A 16,497-nucleotide genomic window follows, 5' to 3' on the forward strand; every position below is an offset into this window, starting at 1 on the left:
CCTTTCGAAAGACAAGCCGAGGGGCAGAAATGCATGTATTTGTACATGAGCCAAGCCACGCATTCCCGAAAACCTGCACTAAAAGACGGGATTTTCGGAGCAAGAGCACAGAGCGCGCAGGGTGTTGAGTCCACCTCGTGGTCCAGGTGTGTGCACCAGTGTGTACCGAGGGCTGCGGCTTTGTTCTCGTGAAGACAGGAGCCCGAACAGCACGCAGAGGCGGCAGCCCTTCTCGGCTGGCTGGCGCCCGCCGTCTCCGCAGCTGCTGGGGTAGCGCGCGAGCCTCGCCGCCCGCCCGGATGCGCGGCCGGAGCCTCCGGCTATGCGGGAAGAGCAAAGCGGCCAGCCGGGCTGCCTCGCCCAGCTGCGCTCGCTGGAGGCCGCGGGGCGCGGGCCTCACCGCGTCCCTCCGCCGACGCGGGCGGCCCCACGCGCCAGCCGCGCCGCCAGTGCCACATTCCATTTCAAAAATAACACACACGTGTGCTGGTAAACAAGCGCGCCCGCCGCCGGGGCTGCGCATCCCGGGCGAGCCCGTGCAGCGCGCCCCCTCCTCCCGCACGTGCCGCTCGGCTCCGCCCGCCAGCTTCTGCGCAGCTAGGCCCCGCCCCGCCCCAGGCCCCGCCCCCGCAGGCCCCTCCCCTCCCCAGGCCCCGCCCACCCGCCTCTCCCTGCACCAGGGGCCCTAGCGCCCGGCGCGCTGGCAGGCTCTCCTCGCCGAGGTTCTGCAAGTTTCTTGCCCTGACGGAGCGTGCCGCCCCGGTCCGCCGCGGTCCTCCTCTCCCTCCTCCCCGCACGATCTCCCTCTCGTCCTCCCGCCATCGGCGCGCCCAAGGCTGCCTCCCGGAGCGCCTTGGCTCCCCCTCTCCTCCCTCCCCGCTCCGTCCTTCCGATTTTACTCGATTGTTTATTATTTGCTGGGGGCGGGGGCGAGGGGGGGGAGAGAGGGGCGTCTGGGGGCCCCCGGAGACTGGTGGCAGCGGCCAGTCAGCACGCGGCGTGGCTTGACGAGGAAGCGGCGCAGCGAATGGCGACGCGGCGCAGGGCTCCGGGGTCACGCGCGTGGAGAGACGATGACATCATCTGTTTGTACGCGTCGAACTAGCTTGGTGCAGGGGCGGGGCCTCACGTCACTTGAGTGACGGGTCGCGCGCAAAGCCCGGAGGCCGGAGTTCCAGGGTAGGCCGCCTTTGCAAGGCGCTTCTCGGCCGATCCTCTGTGTGCACTGGGTTGTTGTGGTGCTCCGACTTTTATCTGCTGTGACCGAGAGGATTTTGCTCCGAAAGACACACATGAATCCGAATGGGTCGGCTTTGGGTATGCATGTCGCATGTGGCGCCGGAAAGCACACACGTAGGGTCTAGAGGCACGGATCGTGGGCTCAGGGCTCGTCAAGGTGCTGTTTGGAGCCTAAAGACCTTAAAAAGTCAAGCACGTAGCCAGCTGCTCTATCATAATAAAACTGTAGCCCGCTTCCAGTTCGCTGTCTGCTCCCGCTCTTAGGACTGGGGCGCACTGCACTTTTCTTCTGAGTTACACTTTTCCGGGTCTGCCGGGAAATCGTGAAAAGCTAAGCACGCCTGGGGTTGGGCGTCCCAGGTGAGAGTCCAGGACACACCTTTCGGTGCCTATTGCAAGGCAGCGCTCTCCTCGCTGGCCAGGCTTTTCACGCCAAGGTAACCCTTGTCATCTGCGCTTAGGGTCTTATCTCGGGTGTTACCTGGTGTCGGGTTCTCACGAGGAACTCGATACCAGGGCGGGCTCCGAACCCGGGCGCTCGGACGCGCAGGCCAGGGACCCGCGAGCCAAACGCTGGCCCTGGCGCGGAGAGGGCACGCACGACTGCGCACCGTGGTGCGCTCCAACTCGCCCGGGGATCGCCGGTCCGTCCCGGGCCAGCGTGCTGCTGTGGGTGGCCGTTGACGATCCCGGGAGCTCGGAGGACCCCGGGTCCCCGGTCTGCCGGAGCGGCCCGAGTCCCAGCCCGCGGCGCGCACCAGCCGCCCCCCCCAACTCCGCAGCCCCGCGCAGGCGCGACCGAGCACACACGCGCACTCCCCCACGCACGCACGGCCGCACTCCGGGCCCCCGCCCCAGCCCTCCCCCTGGGCGGGGACCCGCCCCGCCGTCAGCCTAGGTTGAGGCTCCCTGCGTGTGTCTATAACTTTGTGCTGCCGCCGCGGCCGCCCTGCTCGTGCAAGGGAGGAGGAGGAGGAGGAATGTGGAAGGCGGCGGCGGCGGCGCGCAGGCTGACAGGAGCTTCCTCCGGCGGGCTGCGGCGGCGCCCCGAGCGCCCCCTCGTCGCGGTGCCCCGGGCTCGCTCGGAATCGTGCGTCCTCCCGCCTCGTCCCTGAAGGGAAGGAGCCGAGGTAGGCGCCGGAGCTGTGCCGTGGGGCGGCCGCCTTCCCAGTGACTCCGGATCTGTTTCCGAGCTGGGCCAGGCGCTTCCCTTTCCCTCCCCGTGACTCGGTGCACTCCCCCCCCCTTCCCTCCCGCTCGTGTCTTTAAAGGACTTGAGGGAAGGGGGGAACTGTCAAGATGGCAGCAGCGGGAGCAAGGAGGTGATGAACGTGCTGGTCCGGGTTTTCTGGCAGCCCGAGCGATTTGGCGCTTTCCCGACCTGTTGGAAGATTTATGTTCCCACTTGCTTCCTCCCTCCCGTTTCTGGCCGGGAAGGGGGCGGAGGGCCCCACGTCCCCCAGAAAACACACCCCAAGATCCTCTGGGTGGCCGCTCCTGCGGGGTCGGCCCTCTCTCTTTCTTGTTGGAAGTGACCCCGGCCAGTCTGCGCCCAGACCCCCCCTACGCTCGCCCTGCTGGTCCTCGGGTGGAGAGGAAGAGACGGGAGTTGCCTGCGCCAGCCCTGGGCTCGGGCCACTGGTCTGGGAGGGGTGTGCGGGGGGCGGGGAGGAGGGGGGGGAAGAGTCGCAGGGCCCTGGAAGGAGAGGAGAGCCCGGGACTCCGGTGACTTGGGCTGCGCCTCCGCGGGAGGCACTAGGGCGGGCCGGAGCGAAACATAAACAAACGCACGCCCGCCCTCCGCCCGCCCGCCCTCCGCTGTGCGGCTGGGGTCTGCAGGCTGCCCACTGACGGGTGCGGGCGCCCCTCCCCTCCCCTCCCCCCGCCCCCCTCCCTCCGCCCCGTCCCCCCTCCCTCCGCCCCGCCACCTAGCCCGGGAGAGACCTGCGGATCTGGCGACGGCCGCGGGGGAGGGGGCTGCCCCGTGCGCGGCCGTCGATTCGCTCGCGTCTCCCGGGCGGCCTGGCCAGGGGGCGGCGTCTGCTGCGCCAGGTTCGCGGGACGCACGTCCCCAGGTCCGCCCGTTCCAGGAGGAGGAGGAGGAGGAGGCGGCAGTGGCGGCGGCGGTGGCGGGCGAGGAGTCTCGGAGGACTGGGCTCCCGCACGGGATAACCAACTCTCTCTTCGCGCTTCCCCAGGCAGCCGGAGCCCGAGCCTTCGCGGCGCCCGGGTCTTCTCCCGCCGCACCCAGCCTGGGCGCGAGAGCCCGAGCCGCGGGCGGCGGGCAGGCGGCGAAGATGGCAGAGGCACCGGCCTCCCCGGTCCCGCTCTCTCCGCTGGAAGTGGAGCTGGACCCAGAGTTCGAGCCCCAGAGTCGGCCGCGCTCCTGTACGTGGCCCCTGCAGAGGCCGGAGCTGCAGGCGAGCCCGGCCAAGCCCTCGGGGGAGACGGCCGCGGACTCCATGATCCCCGAGGAGGACGACGATGAAGACGACGAGGACGGCGGCGGCCGGGCCAGCTCGGCCATGGTGATCGGTGGCGGCTTGAGCAGCACGCTGGGCTCTGGGTTGCTCCTCGAGGACTCGGCCAGGCTGCTGGCTCCCGGAGGGCAGGACCTCGGGTCCGGGCCAGCGTCCGCCGCAGGCGCGCTGAGTGGGGGCACGCAGACGCCGCTGCAGCCTCAGCAGCCACTGCCACCGCCGCAGCCGGGGGCGGCTGGGGGCTCCGGGCAGCCGAGAAAATGCTCTTCGCGGCGGAATGCCTGGGGGAACCTGTCCTACGCCGACCTGATCACCCGCGCCATCGAGAGCTCCCCGGACAAACGACTCACTTTGTCCCAGATCTACGAGTGGATGGTGCGCTGTGTGCCCTACTTCAAGGATAAGGGCGACAGCAACAGCTCTGCGGGCTGGAAGGTGCGTACCTACCGGGGGCTGGCACTGAAGCGAGCGTTCCGCCCGCGCCCGGGGAGGGTTGGCAGGGAAGCCTCTCTTGTAAGGCTTTTTTTTTTTTTTTTGGAGGGGAGAGGGGGTTCTTTTCACCCCTGGAGGAGGAAAGCTTGGAAATGGCCTCAGAGGGGGAAAAGGAGTGTCCCGAGCAAGCCTTGGGCATGCCTAGGTGAGGAGGCTGTGGGCAGGGGACAGTAACGAGGGAAGGACGGGGACATTTGTATTTGCTGGGTTACCCCGATTGGGGCGAGGAGGTAGGTCCGCGGCCGACTTTGGAATAGAAGTGGGATGCAGCGAGGACAGTGTGGGTGGAGGGAAGGGGCGTGTGTGGGGGAGTGTTCGGGACTGCGTTCAAGTCAGTGGCAGGAGCATGATACCAGCAAACTGAATGTGGATCCTTGGGTCCAACTTGTGCCTGTGGGTGTTGACACTAACAGGCAAATCGATCCCATTAGAAAAAGCAATGATTGTAGACTGTTTCCTGGCCGGCTCTCATGCCTTTCCTGCTCACATACCTTAATTCTTTAGAATTGTCACTCCAGCAAGCCTGCCAGCAGGTAGCCTCTGAAATGCTCTGGGGCTCAGAACAGGCCAGGTTCGTCACCCCAAAGTGTACCGGCTACACCTGCTGTTCCTGTGGAGGCCCATGCTGCTGCAGGCAGTGTTCGAGGCCGGGGTCGAGCGTTGGAGACTCGAGTCTGAGCTTTACCTGTGTGGGAGGGAGGGGGGTTGATAGAAGGGTTGGGCGTAATGGCTTCTACCTATAAATGAGCCAGAGAGAGACTTCTGTTCCTTTTCGGCCTCTTGGGGCACCCGACACGTGGGAGGGGGAGAGGTGAGGAAAGGCTATGATGTAATGACTTCCTCGGTTAGGCATCCAAAGAGATTAACTCCTGTTTCCCTGCTGGGCTGCCATGCTCTTCTGGGCACCTCCAGGCCCATTCCCCTGGAAGTCGCCGCAGAGGCCCTCATCACTTACCCTTGCTTTTGCTTACAGTTTTCTTCTTTTTCCTTACTTCTCTGTCATTGTGGACCTCTGTGACTCCTGGGTTCTAGGTTTTTAGGTGTATAAAGTAAGAACAGTTCATTTTTGTGGAGAGCTGAAATAGAGCTTTAAAAGCCTTGCAGCTAAAATGTCTCCCAAAAAGTGACCTCGTCCTGAAGAGGCCTTGCTTACATGGTTTAGAAGCCAAACGTGTGTTTTGATACCATTCCACATATCTGTCTCATTTCAGATGATGATTCCAATGCTGATGTTACAAGTCTTATATTTGATCTGATTTTATTGATTTCTGAAGGGATGACATAAGTGTGAGGTGAGGGTTGTTTCCAGAAGGGATGGGGCTTCTGTTTCCAAGTATTGCTAATGTGATAGCTTTGAACACGGCTTTGGAGTGGATGGCAAGGGTTTATGTCTGTGTACATTGTCGGGAAGGTGTGTGTAGAATTGGGCAAAATGCTTTTGGGAGTTTGGAATATTTCTCAAAAATTTCATACTTGAAATTAAATCCTACATATTTGAATTAGCTATAGAGAATCTATTAGTTGAAGGTTACTTAACTGTAAAATTAACATAGGGCTTTTAACCTTCCTAATGAATGTCTGTGTATATGTATGTATTATTTACAGTTTGTGTGTGTGTGTGTGTGTGAAAGAGAGAATGTGTGTGTGTTTGTGTGCGTGTAAGTCAGAGGCCAGCTCTGGGGAGTGGTTCTCTCCTTTCGTCATGTGGGTCCTGGGGTGGAACTCAGGCCATTAGGTTGGTGGCAGGTGACTTCACCCCTTAACCGCCTTCACCAGCCCCATCCACTGAGTTCTAGGATTACAAAAGCAGTTTAGTTCCACAATAGTGTTTCTAGCTATTGTGTCTATAGAAATACCAGTTTTGTATGTCTGAATGTTTAATTTTTTTTAGACTTACTTCAGAAAGTGGTTACCAAAAGTAGCCATGAATTGAGTTTGGGCCATATTTTCATAAAGATTTCAGGATTTCAGTAGAGCGGGGCGGGTAGTCATATGTGGTTTTATAACTGTGACTTTGTCTCAAATTCCCCCCCCCCCCACTGCTATCTCTATCTTACTAAAGCCATATGAAATATTAAAAATAGAATACTTCAAGGCTTATTATGTGTTTCAGGGCATATGTTTTCTCGTTATTTGTACTTTAATTCTGTGTGTCAAGTAATCCTTGAAGACTGGAAGGAATGTAATTTAGTTGAAGTTTTTGTAAGTTGATCTTCATCAAAAGCAATGGCCAGGCAGGGACGTCCGTGTCTCTAATGATGCAGAGAGAAGGCCCTTGACTCGAAGCTGGTTTTATGTACTGGCTGTGACTAGTAGGCAGCCTTTCTCTTTGCTGGTTTGGTGGGGCTGGAAGACGAGGTAAAGGGGAGAAAGGTCAGGAGCTAAGTGTGACCCACTTCCATGCCTCGGAGTTTAGGAACTCACTCCTGTAATAGTCATTTTGGAAACCTGCACTTTAACCACACTGCTTTCGTTGTGAGTTACTCTTTAGAGTGTTTAGCTTCTAAAATGGTCTAGAATTCAGATTACCTTGCAGACACTTGCATACAGGGCAGGTATGCAGGGTCTTAAACTTACTTCTTTTGTGGCTTTTTGGGCCAGACCATCATGTGACTCTGTAACCAGAATGATCACTTTAAGATTATAGAATGAAGCTGGAGCATAATGGTGCACACCTTTAATCACAGCTCTCGGGAGGTAGAGGCAGAGGCAGGCAGCCTCTGAGTGTGAGGCCAGCCTGGGCTACAGAGTGAGTTCCGGGACTACTTACTAGAAAGACTATCTCAAAACAAACAAACAAACAAAACACCCCCCAAATTACGGGATTAAAGAATTAGAAAAGAGCCTTGGAAGCTGGAACGCAGACCAGTCATTTCCAGCGCTGACTGACTTTTTAGAGTCACCTGGGAACAATTGAAAACTACTAGCGCTCAGAGAATTGGATGGAATTTGGCTCATGTGTGACAGCATCAGCGCTTTTTTTTTTTTGCTTTGGTTCCTCAGGTGATCCTAATGTATAGTCAGGACGAAGTTTGCTGATGTAGTTCGATCCTTTCACTGGAGAAGAACCTGGTATTTCCAGAGATTGAGACTATTCTCAGATCACAAGGAGCACGAGGCTAATTAGTAGCTACAGGTCTAGAGGTCTTGGTCACTGGGCTTTCTCACACTGTTTTCTTGAAATTGGTCTTTTAAAAATTTGCTTTCCTGAGAAGCACAATTGCCCCTCCCGCCAGCCTGCGGACACTGGTGGTTATTCCAGCATCAGAAGGACGGGGTGGGGGGGTGGGGTGGGGGTGTCATATTTGGGTCGCTGCATGATCTGTCGTCCGTCGGTTGCTTAGGAAGCCTGAAGTAGCACAAATGGCAGGAAAGATAGCATTTTAACAAAAGAGGAAGCCCTTGCCCAATGCATGCTACGCCTAGGGGGGTGATGGCTATCTCTCCCAGGCTCCCTTACCTCAGCCTTACAGTAGACCAACAACCAGATGTAAGGGTAAAGTTCCTCTCTTCAGATTAAGTTTACTTGAAGGGCACTGCAGTGAGTTCCCTCAGTTCCCCTTGTATTGGGAGACCCCAAGGACTCTGGGGTTTACCAGGAACCCCACTTCATCATTTACTCCCTTATCCAGATCCCCACACCCACTCATTTCTCAGGGTTAGGGCAGGGTCATACTAAACAGCCCTGGGTTTCTTTGGGGTACCTACTGTGTGAAGACTTCTGCTCCAGTGCAGAGGGTGAGTCTTCCAAGTCTGAGCCTTTCATGGGAAAGTGTTGCCAAGGTTAAAAAAAAAAAAAGATGAGGGTTGACCTGCCCACAGTGCCTCCAGGGAGGAACCCCAGACCTGGGGAGACTTCAACATACTGTATTTAAAAAAATGTTATTTTAATTTAGTTTTAAATTTCAAAATGACACAGCCATAATTCCATGTTGGTTTGTAATCTTGATATTTGCCCCTTTGGCTGCCGAAGGGCCAGTTACAGTTGTGTGTGAAGAATCTGTCTTCTGCTTGGCCTGGGCTCTTTTGTAATTTCCTCTGGCAGCGCTCTCTGTCAGTGATTCTCAATAACACACTTCCTCTTTCTACAGCAGCCCGCACAGGGGACTGTTTTCCTCTTTAGCAGAGCTGTGTCATTGACCTATGAGTGAAGAAATTGGACCTCTTAGACTTTGATCTTTGAACCTCATGTAACAGAAAGGCACTTCAGAGAGAAGCTAAGTGTGTGTTTTCGTGTGTTTATCTCCTCAGAAAATGAAACTATAGCGGACTTATTTTTAGGAGACTTTAGGAGGGTTCTATTTTAGGGAAATGATACCATAGAACGTGTTGAAGATAAACTTTTTAGTGCTTGCTTCTGATTTGTATTTAAACATACCAGATAGTTTTATCTGGAAGATAATGAAAAGGCCTTGTCTACTAAAAAAAAAATTGTTTACTTGGACTTGGAAAAAAAACCCCAAAACTTAGCAGGCGTCATCCACCTTTGACAGTGCTGAGGTGAGCTGGGCAGGCCCGTGCGTTTTGGCGAGTTCCCATTTACCCATCATCCACCTTTGACAGTGCTGAGGTGAGCTGGGCAGGCCCGTGCGTTTTGGCGAGTTCCCATTTACCCATGGCTGCTGACCAGAGTGCAGATTTCTAGGGCTGGAGGGAAAATGGAGTTTATTTTGTTCTAATATCTCTTTCCTTTGGAAGACAAACTTGATTCTTTTCCTGACTTACTTATTTCCTTTATATGTGTCACAAACAGGCGTCTAGGAACCAGTTTGCCTTCTGGTTACTTGAGGAAGAGCTGGGGAGCAGACCTCCACAAGTGTGTTCCTTACTATCCATTGATAGGACACTTGGGAGTAAGTGATGGAAGGTGGCAGGATGGAAACTCTTGGTGCCCACCTCCATCAGTCCCTGTTCCATTCGTTCAGCATCTGTCAGCATCTGTTTCTTAAAAGCATACTGTTCACAGGGCATTCTGCCCAGCCCCAGGGATACGGTGGCGGGATACGGCAGACAAAATTCCAGTTCACGCGAGTTTATGTTCTAGAGGGCAGACAGGCTGCTGCCAGGAAGGCTGTGCCCTGTGAGCGTGTCCTTACTGCTCACGCTTGGCATTTTGCACACCTGGGTTTCCACCTTTCCCAGAGCCTCTGTCCTGGAGCTCGCGGCAGGTGACTTTGAGCTTGCTGTGTAGATGGGAAGCCTCTGCAGCCTGAGGCCCGGAGTTGGAGTCAGTTTGAGAGGAGCCTGAGTTTCCAGAGTGCTCACCTGTGTGGAGCACTGCACCGAGGCGAGCGCTTCAGTCCTCTGCGGGGCGTGGAGCCTGACAGAGCTGAATCATCTGCAGGGCTTTTCACTGACCACATTCGTAACCAAAGGGGGTCTTAAAAGCTGCACTTCCACTTTCTGGTGAAGTACGAGGCCAGGGACACACGCGTGACGGGGTCAGAGCTTCCCGGCCTGCTGGGGTGTGGTTGAAGTGTGTTCACAGGAGTGCAGGGCACCACTGCTGGGTAGTGTCTGCCGATAGCCACTGTAGTTTCACAGCTGTTCTTGTCCTGCAGGTTGTTTCCAGTTCTGCAAGCTCCCACTTCATTTGCTCTGCCTGGCTCCTCCTCCTCCTCCTCCTCCTCCCTCTGGGCTGACTCTCACAGGAGGGCCTGTTTCTCTCCTCCATTCTCCACCAGCGCTCAGTTCGTCCTGCTGACGAAGTCCTCTAGGCTTCCTTGCCCAGCTCACGCCCTGACTCCTGCCTGGTTCTGACTCTCACACGTCCACAGTGTTAGAGACAGGCCAGGATGTGCTCTGACACCAGGAGGTGGTTTTTGGTTCCTTGTGTCCTCGGCCCATAAGGGTGGCCTTCTTCTGAGATTCTTGTTGCTGAAAGTTGAAACTGTGACTCAGGACCGAGCTGGTGAGGTGACCGGGATGCTCGCAGGTGTGAAGGTTTCAGCAGCCTTAGGCCACCTGGCTTGGATGTCGACAGGATGTGGTGTGAAGGTGGAGGCTCCTGGACTGTTTGTTCCTTACTGTCAGAGTCTGGGAAACCTACAGTTCACACCAGAACTGGGAGGCAGCGCCACGGACGGCATTTCATTAAGGAAGGGATGAAGTCGGGGTTGCCCGTCTGTGTACCATGCTGTCTTCAGCATCAGCGCACTCGGGAGGGTCCCTGAGTAGTTGGTAGCGCAAAGTTTCTACCTCTCTCACGGGAGCGAAGCTGGTCAGTGAAATGAAGTTGTTTGGAATCTTCTGTATTTGGGGATGTAAGCCTTGGAGGCACTTTTCAAGTTTCATATCGGTCTCCTAGGAGATAAGTCACCTGTGAAGGGAGAGGAGCTACCAGTCAGTCCGCGTGACCAGCCACGTCAGGGCCAGCCTGTGGCTTTTCTGAGTTAGGGATTTTCTGAATAGGTGGTTAGGCAGGTAACTTAGAAGACCCAGATTCTGATTACATCACTGCCAGCGAGTCTCGGTAACGTCAGTCATTGTATCCATGACCCTGACCACTTTCATCCCCTTCCCCGCTTAGGAAAACCAAAAGAACCGTCTGCAGCTGTGGAGGGCTGTGCTGGCCCCGGCCTGGTGGGGTGCAGATGTGTGACTGGAGGACAGTGCAGGGTAGGCTGCTTTAGAGTGTCAGTGTCCTACTTCTCAAGGGTGCTTGGGCTTTCATCTCGATCTTTTTTCTTCTTTCCCCTAGTGCCGGGTGACTGTTAGGCCATAGCGCTGCAGAGTGAACACATGCTAACTCCCTGGTTGGCTGTGGCCCTGCTAGCCTGTGGTGAAGAAGCCAAGAGGAGCCAGGTTATCCTGAGGCTCCCCATACCTGAGTTGTCCGAGGCACCCTAGTCCAGCAGCGAGGAGCGATTGCAGGACAAGGAAGGCTCACGGCACAGTTGGCACAGTTGGCAGGGGCCAGGGCAGGGGCTCGGCACCCACGGCAACAGCCTAGCCATGTGTTTCCCTTCGGAGTGAGCGGGTGACAGACGAGTCCGTGGGGATGCGTGTGCAGTTCCTAGTGTGGTTTGAAGTTTACCGTTCACTTCTTTGAAGGCCTGTATGTGCGTGTGTAGGGAGAATCCATAGTTCTTCTCGCAGTCTGTGTACCTCTTAAAGTGGTCATTTTGTTCCTGAAGCCGCGGGGAACCTAAATTCAGAGCCAGCACAGGGAGGGAGTGCCCAGGTCCTGAGACTGGTCCTGACTGTATCTTCCTCCGTAAAGCTAAGATGTCTTGATCTAAAGAACTCTTAGTATATAGTGCATCCGTGACTAAACGTCATCGTTTGAAAAGGGTAATTTGAGCTGGAGATTAAAGACTAAAAGTAACTTTCTAAAAGAAAGCCTTGGTTTCCTGAGACCCATGCTCACTTCCTGCCTAAAATAGTTAACTAAGAATTTTTATTTAATTTTCCAAGAGTCTGGCTTTGTAGCCCGGGCTGTCCTTGAACTTGCAGTCTCCCTAACTCAGCTACTGAAGACTGGGGTCACGTGATCCTCCCCACAGGTGTGCTTTTCCCCACTGAAAGTGCTCTTGGCTGCCTTTTGTGCCTTAGCATATCTGGTCCTGATGTTTGTAGGAATAATTATTTATACCTGACACCGAGGGGCTGGGTCGATGGCTTGCTTGGTAAAATGGTTTACCATGCGGGCGCCAAGACTTGAGTTTGCGCCCCAGAGTCCGCGGAAAGCGGGCATGGTAGCCTGGGGAGATGGCATGGGTGAGAGCACTTGCTCTCGAGTGTGAGGATCTGAGTTCAAATCCTGGTAAAAGGCCAGGGCGTGGCTGCCTGTGCCCCTAAAACTGAGGAGGAAGCAGGATTCCAAGAGCTCTCTGGCCAGCTTAGCCCCAAATGGCGAGTGTCTAGTTCAGTGGCAGGCCCTGTCTTGAGGGCAGTCAGAGCCGAAGAAGATGACTGGTACATTCCACCGGCCTCCGCACGTGCATTCACAAGCACACACCCCTGCCCACTGGTGTGTGGTGCACTCTGCTGTGTGGTGTGCACACTAGCAGCCTAGCCCCAATGGGTCAGCCCCAGACCACTGAGAGATCATGTCTCAACAAACAAGATATAAAAAAGCAGGTAGAGTGCACCCTAAAAGTGACAATTTAGCTCTGGCCACCACACACACACACACACACACACACACACTCTGAAGATTATAGATTGTGTTAAAATCAGTAGAATATTCTGTTTTAGTACTGTTTGGATTGTGGTCCAGGCCTTCCCCGAGTCCTGTGAGCCTGAACGTGATTTCTAGTCCAGTCTTGGTGGCTGTGGATCTGGGGAGACTGTTAACTCTGAACTTCTAACTCTGTGGTGCTGAAATCTGCCATCACTCTTTGTTTGCTCCCCACCTTGCGATGATAGTTTTATTTAGACTTGGTGATTGCAGGGGGTTGAATCACGAATTTCCACGATTCGTGGCTACCTGGAACCTCTGAGTGTGACCTGATTGGAAGCAAGGTAATTGTGACTTGCTTAGTGTTTACACCGTGTGCCAACTGCTCAGCTATGTGATTTTGTTTTTCGTTTGTTTGTTTATGTTTAACATTGATCCCACAAGGTAAGTAAATCCCAGGAGAAGGAAATGGTTTAGATCACCGAAAGTAATTTGGGATGAAAACGTAGCCTGACTCTGGGGCTCTTACCCTTTCTTTTATGCTCTTCTGCCTCCTGGAGTGTGTGTGGGATACAGTGATTTGAAAGTTAAACCGCAGCCACCTAGGGAGGAGTTTCTGCATGCTGCTTGCTGCATTCTCTCTGTAGAGCCCCAGTGGTGCTCACATTCATCCTGCGGAGTGCTGTGGATCGCTGTGGATCTTTGGAGCTGAGGCTGATAGCATCTAACGTGGCGGCAGCGTCTCCGAGCTGCTGGCTTAGTGACCTTTCCATTGCTGTGAAGAGACCGTGACGAAGACAACTTAGAGACTAAAGCTTTTAATGGCTTACAGTTTTGGAGAGTCGTCCATGACCAGCCTGGCAGGGAGCATGACAGCAGACCAGAAGGAATGGCGCTGGAGAGCTTGTATCTTGAGACATCACTACAAGACAGAGCTAACTGGGAATGGCATGGGCTTTTGAAGCCTCAAAACCCACCCCAGTGACACACCTTCAGCCAGGCCACACCTCCTAATCCTTCCCAAACAGTTCTGCCAACTGGGAACCAAGCATTCAAATCTATGTGAGTCCTTGGGGGCCATTCTCATTCAAACCACCACAGTTGAGGAGTGGAATTGGGCCGTGATTTTTGCCCCTTTCCCTGGATATTTTCATGGACTGAAGAAAACCCAAGGAATCTGTGCATGGCTGGGCCTTTAGTGGCGACTAAGGAACTTGAGACTTACACTTTCAAACTGTAGATTCAGCAGTTCTGCCTTCTGGTTTAGCGTGGGTCACATACAGAGTGCACTGTTTAGAAATGGCAGAGTAATACATAGTGTGTAGACAGTCTTTGGGCTGGGCTTTCATCCCTGAGGGACTTGTGCCTCCCGACAACAGGACATCTGTGCTTTTGCAGCAGGCAGACAGGTGATGGCAGAGTCCCAAGAAAAAGTAGGTTTCAAGAAAAAAAAAAAAAGTTTGCAAGTTCCTGGCAGAAGTTTGGCTTCAGAATCAGATTTCATAATTAAAGGTATTAAAAATATTTTTCTGAGGTGGCTGACTCTCTGCAGAGCCGTCCTGAGGTTCAGAGGTGGGCTGCCAAGGCAGTCGGAGCTGCTGCGTAGCGCACGTTGCCAGTCAGGTGAGTTACCTCTGCTGCAGAGTGGGCTGCTTTTGTCTTCAAGGCACTATGGCTGAGCAGGCCCCAAAGTGCTAGTTTCAGTTAGCCATGTGCTAATAGAACAGGACGACGACGAGCAGCATGCTACATATCACAGGTCATTCTGTGTGTGCCGGAGGAAACCCAGGCCGTGGCTTTCCTTCTGGTGAAGATAGGCGAGTGGAATCTGGAGACTCTCCAGATGATAGCCTGAGCCCCCTTGATAAGTGTGAGTGTGCGGGTCGGTCCTGCCCGATAACTCAAGCAGCCGGCACGCAGACAGGGTGGGGCGGAGGGCGGAGGGCAGCTGAGCTGGCAGTGCCAGTGCCCACGGTAGCCTTTTAAGCGAGGGGGCATAAAATTCCATTCACTGGAGCTTGTTGGTGTCTCCTTGGAAACTGGTGGTGTGGTCGAATGGAGGGCTAGGATCTGGCAGTGCTAGAGTGCATCCCTAGCCGACCAAAAAACAAAAAAAAGGGCCTAGTGAAGGTGTCCATTCAGGTCACTCACATCTCAGAACTGCCTTTTTTCCTGAAGTACGTTTATTAAATTTAAAACTGCTGCTCTTTCATTATAAATTATCCAGATAATTACCTTGGCTCTATAGTTCACAGCAAGCTTGTGCTGAGTGATGTTTAAAGCCTCCTGCTTGCCACCTTCTCTTGATTTTTTTTTTCATTTTAGTTCTCCTTAATATTATTTAATATTCCTTAAGTTTATTTAATATTCAGTTAAGTTTCTTTCTTGTTTTAACAGTTTTCCAAAATAAAACACTTTTTTTCCTAGATGTCTGCATTTGAACTTTTGGGGAGTGTGTGTGTGTGTGTGTGTGTGTGTGTGTGTGTGTGTGTGTGTGAGAGAGAGAGAGAGAGAGAGAGACAGAGAGAGAGAGAGAGAGGAGAGAGAGAGAGAGAGAGAGAGAGAGAGAGAGAGAGAGAGAGACAGAGAGAGAGAGAGAAAGAGAAACAGAGAAGCAGAGAAACAGAGAGAGAAACAGGGTCTTACTGTGTAGTTCCGTCTGGCCCCGAGTGAGATCCTGCTCCTCCAGCCTCCTGCATGCCGAGAGCATGGCCTGGCACCACCACTCCCAGCTCCTTTCATTCCACTCCGAGTACATCCATGCCGTAACCCCCCCGAGACACACACACACACACACACACACACACACACACACACACACACACACACACACGTAAAGAGTCAGTGTTTGCTGTAAGGCCTTTCGGCACTCAGGCCTTAGCTGGTTGTTCTGGGCCTCTGAGCCAGTGTTCGTCCCCAGGTTAATCTGCTTAGTCTCGCTGACTCTTCATACTTTTCATACTGTGTTTTGTTTCCTCATTTTCTCTGGCCGTCGGTTCCATGGGTCGCCTGAGAAGGGCCGTCTCTCTTTGCTGGTTCTTTTTCTGTATAGCCCCATCAACAGCATCCGTCTGCTGTTGTATATCAGGGCATGTATTGTACAGACGAGTAGCCCCCCACAGACCCCACGGGCTAACACAGTTTGAAGCAAGCCATTTTTGAGTAAAATTGAAGCTGTGAGTTCAAGCATTCATCTGAATCTCTTTAGAAAAGACGAAAAGATCAGACCATCTGCACCATTTATATAACCCATGAAGCGGGCCTGGAAATCTGGAAACAACCTGGTGCTGGCGTGTTTAGAGCGGTCTTCCCGCAGATGCTCTGGGGCGCTGCTTTAGCGTTCTGGGGCTCTTAGCTCAGGTAGCTAACTCCCTGGGTGAGCTGGGATACTGTTTCTTGAAATTAGTGTCCTAGATCAGGCCTTCTATCTCCAGCCCCATCCAGGAAAGATAAGTTTACAGCCTCCTGTTTGAACGGGTGCATGTCCTCCGCTGAACTGAACTTCCTCAATCAGTCCCAGCTAGTCTCTTCCTTTCCAAGAACGATCCTTATTTCAGATGGAAAGGTGCTGTGATTTGGGCTGTATTTTCGGCTTTATCACACCCAGTTGCTAAGGTAATGTTTGGCCCTCACCTTGGACAAGGGTTAGTTGTTGTTCCTTGATAGGTAGGGAGAGATTTATTCTAATAATCTCATAAAATCAGAGACTGCTTCTGGTTAAGGAACATAGTTATGAGTTCAAGAATTTGTCTAGATACCTTTGGGGTGGGGGGAGATTAGATCAGGTACATCTTTTGTGTAGTTTGGAGAAAGAAGCCTGAACTGACCACTGAAAGTGCCCTTGGCCTGATTGTTAAGGCGGCCTGTGGCAGATACCAATTGGAAGCTTGTGGGCACCCATCCTCACTTGTTAAATTAGGGAGGCACTCACTGTGTGTTAAATTAGGGAGGCAATCTTGTGTTAGTGGAAACCATTGACTTCTAAAATAGGCTTAAAAAGATTACCAAGTGAATTTTTAAATAAAAAATTGCAATTCTCATTTGAAGATTTAAAGATGCCTATATTCTATAACCAAATTTTAATTGATCAGCCTGTTTTAGTTTTTCATGAAGTAAAAATATGCCTAGAATTTTGTTTGTTATTGGTCTTAGTTTTTGGAGACA

The 16,497-nt window shown here is 53.6% G+C and overlaps 1 protein-coding gene across 5 annotated transcripts in view; it reads left to right on the forward strand.

Moving 5' to 3' along the window:
- Positions 1 to 2,135: 2,135 nt before the first annotated feature.
- Foxo3 (forkhead box O3) overlaps positions 2,136 to 16,497 on the forward strand; it is a 102,178-nt gene continuing 87,816 nt past the window's right edge. Inside the window, exons 1-2 of one of the 5 annotated variants that reach the window (XM_006982768.4) lie at positions 2,136 to 2,369; positions 3,438 to 4,154. In XM_006982768.4, the coding sequence (XP_006982830.1) occupies positions 3,537 to 4,154 (618 nt within the window). In that variant the 5' untranslated portion in view covers positions 2,136 to 2,369; positions 3,438 to 3,536. Of the gene's footprint in view, positions 2,370 to 3,269; positions 4,155 to 16,497 lie in introns of those variants that run through there. The other 4 variants (XM_076552389.1, XM_006982767.4, XM_076552387.1 and 1 more) reach the window with 4 other exon arrangements.

This window comes from Peromyscus maniculatus, chromosome 16 (assembly GCF_049852395.1).
Source record: "Peromyscus maniculatus bairdii isolate BWxNUB_F1_BW_parent chromosome 16, HU_Pman_BW_mat_3.1, whole genome shotgun sequence".
NCBI classification, from domain to species: domain Eukaryota; kingdom Metazoa; phylum Chordata; class Mammalia; order Rodentia; family Cricetidae; genus Peromyscus; species Peromyscus maniculatus.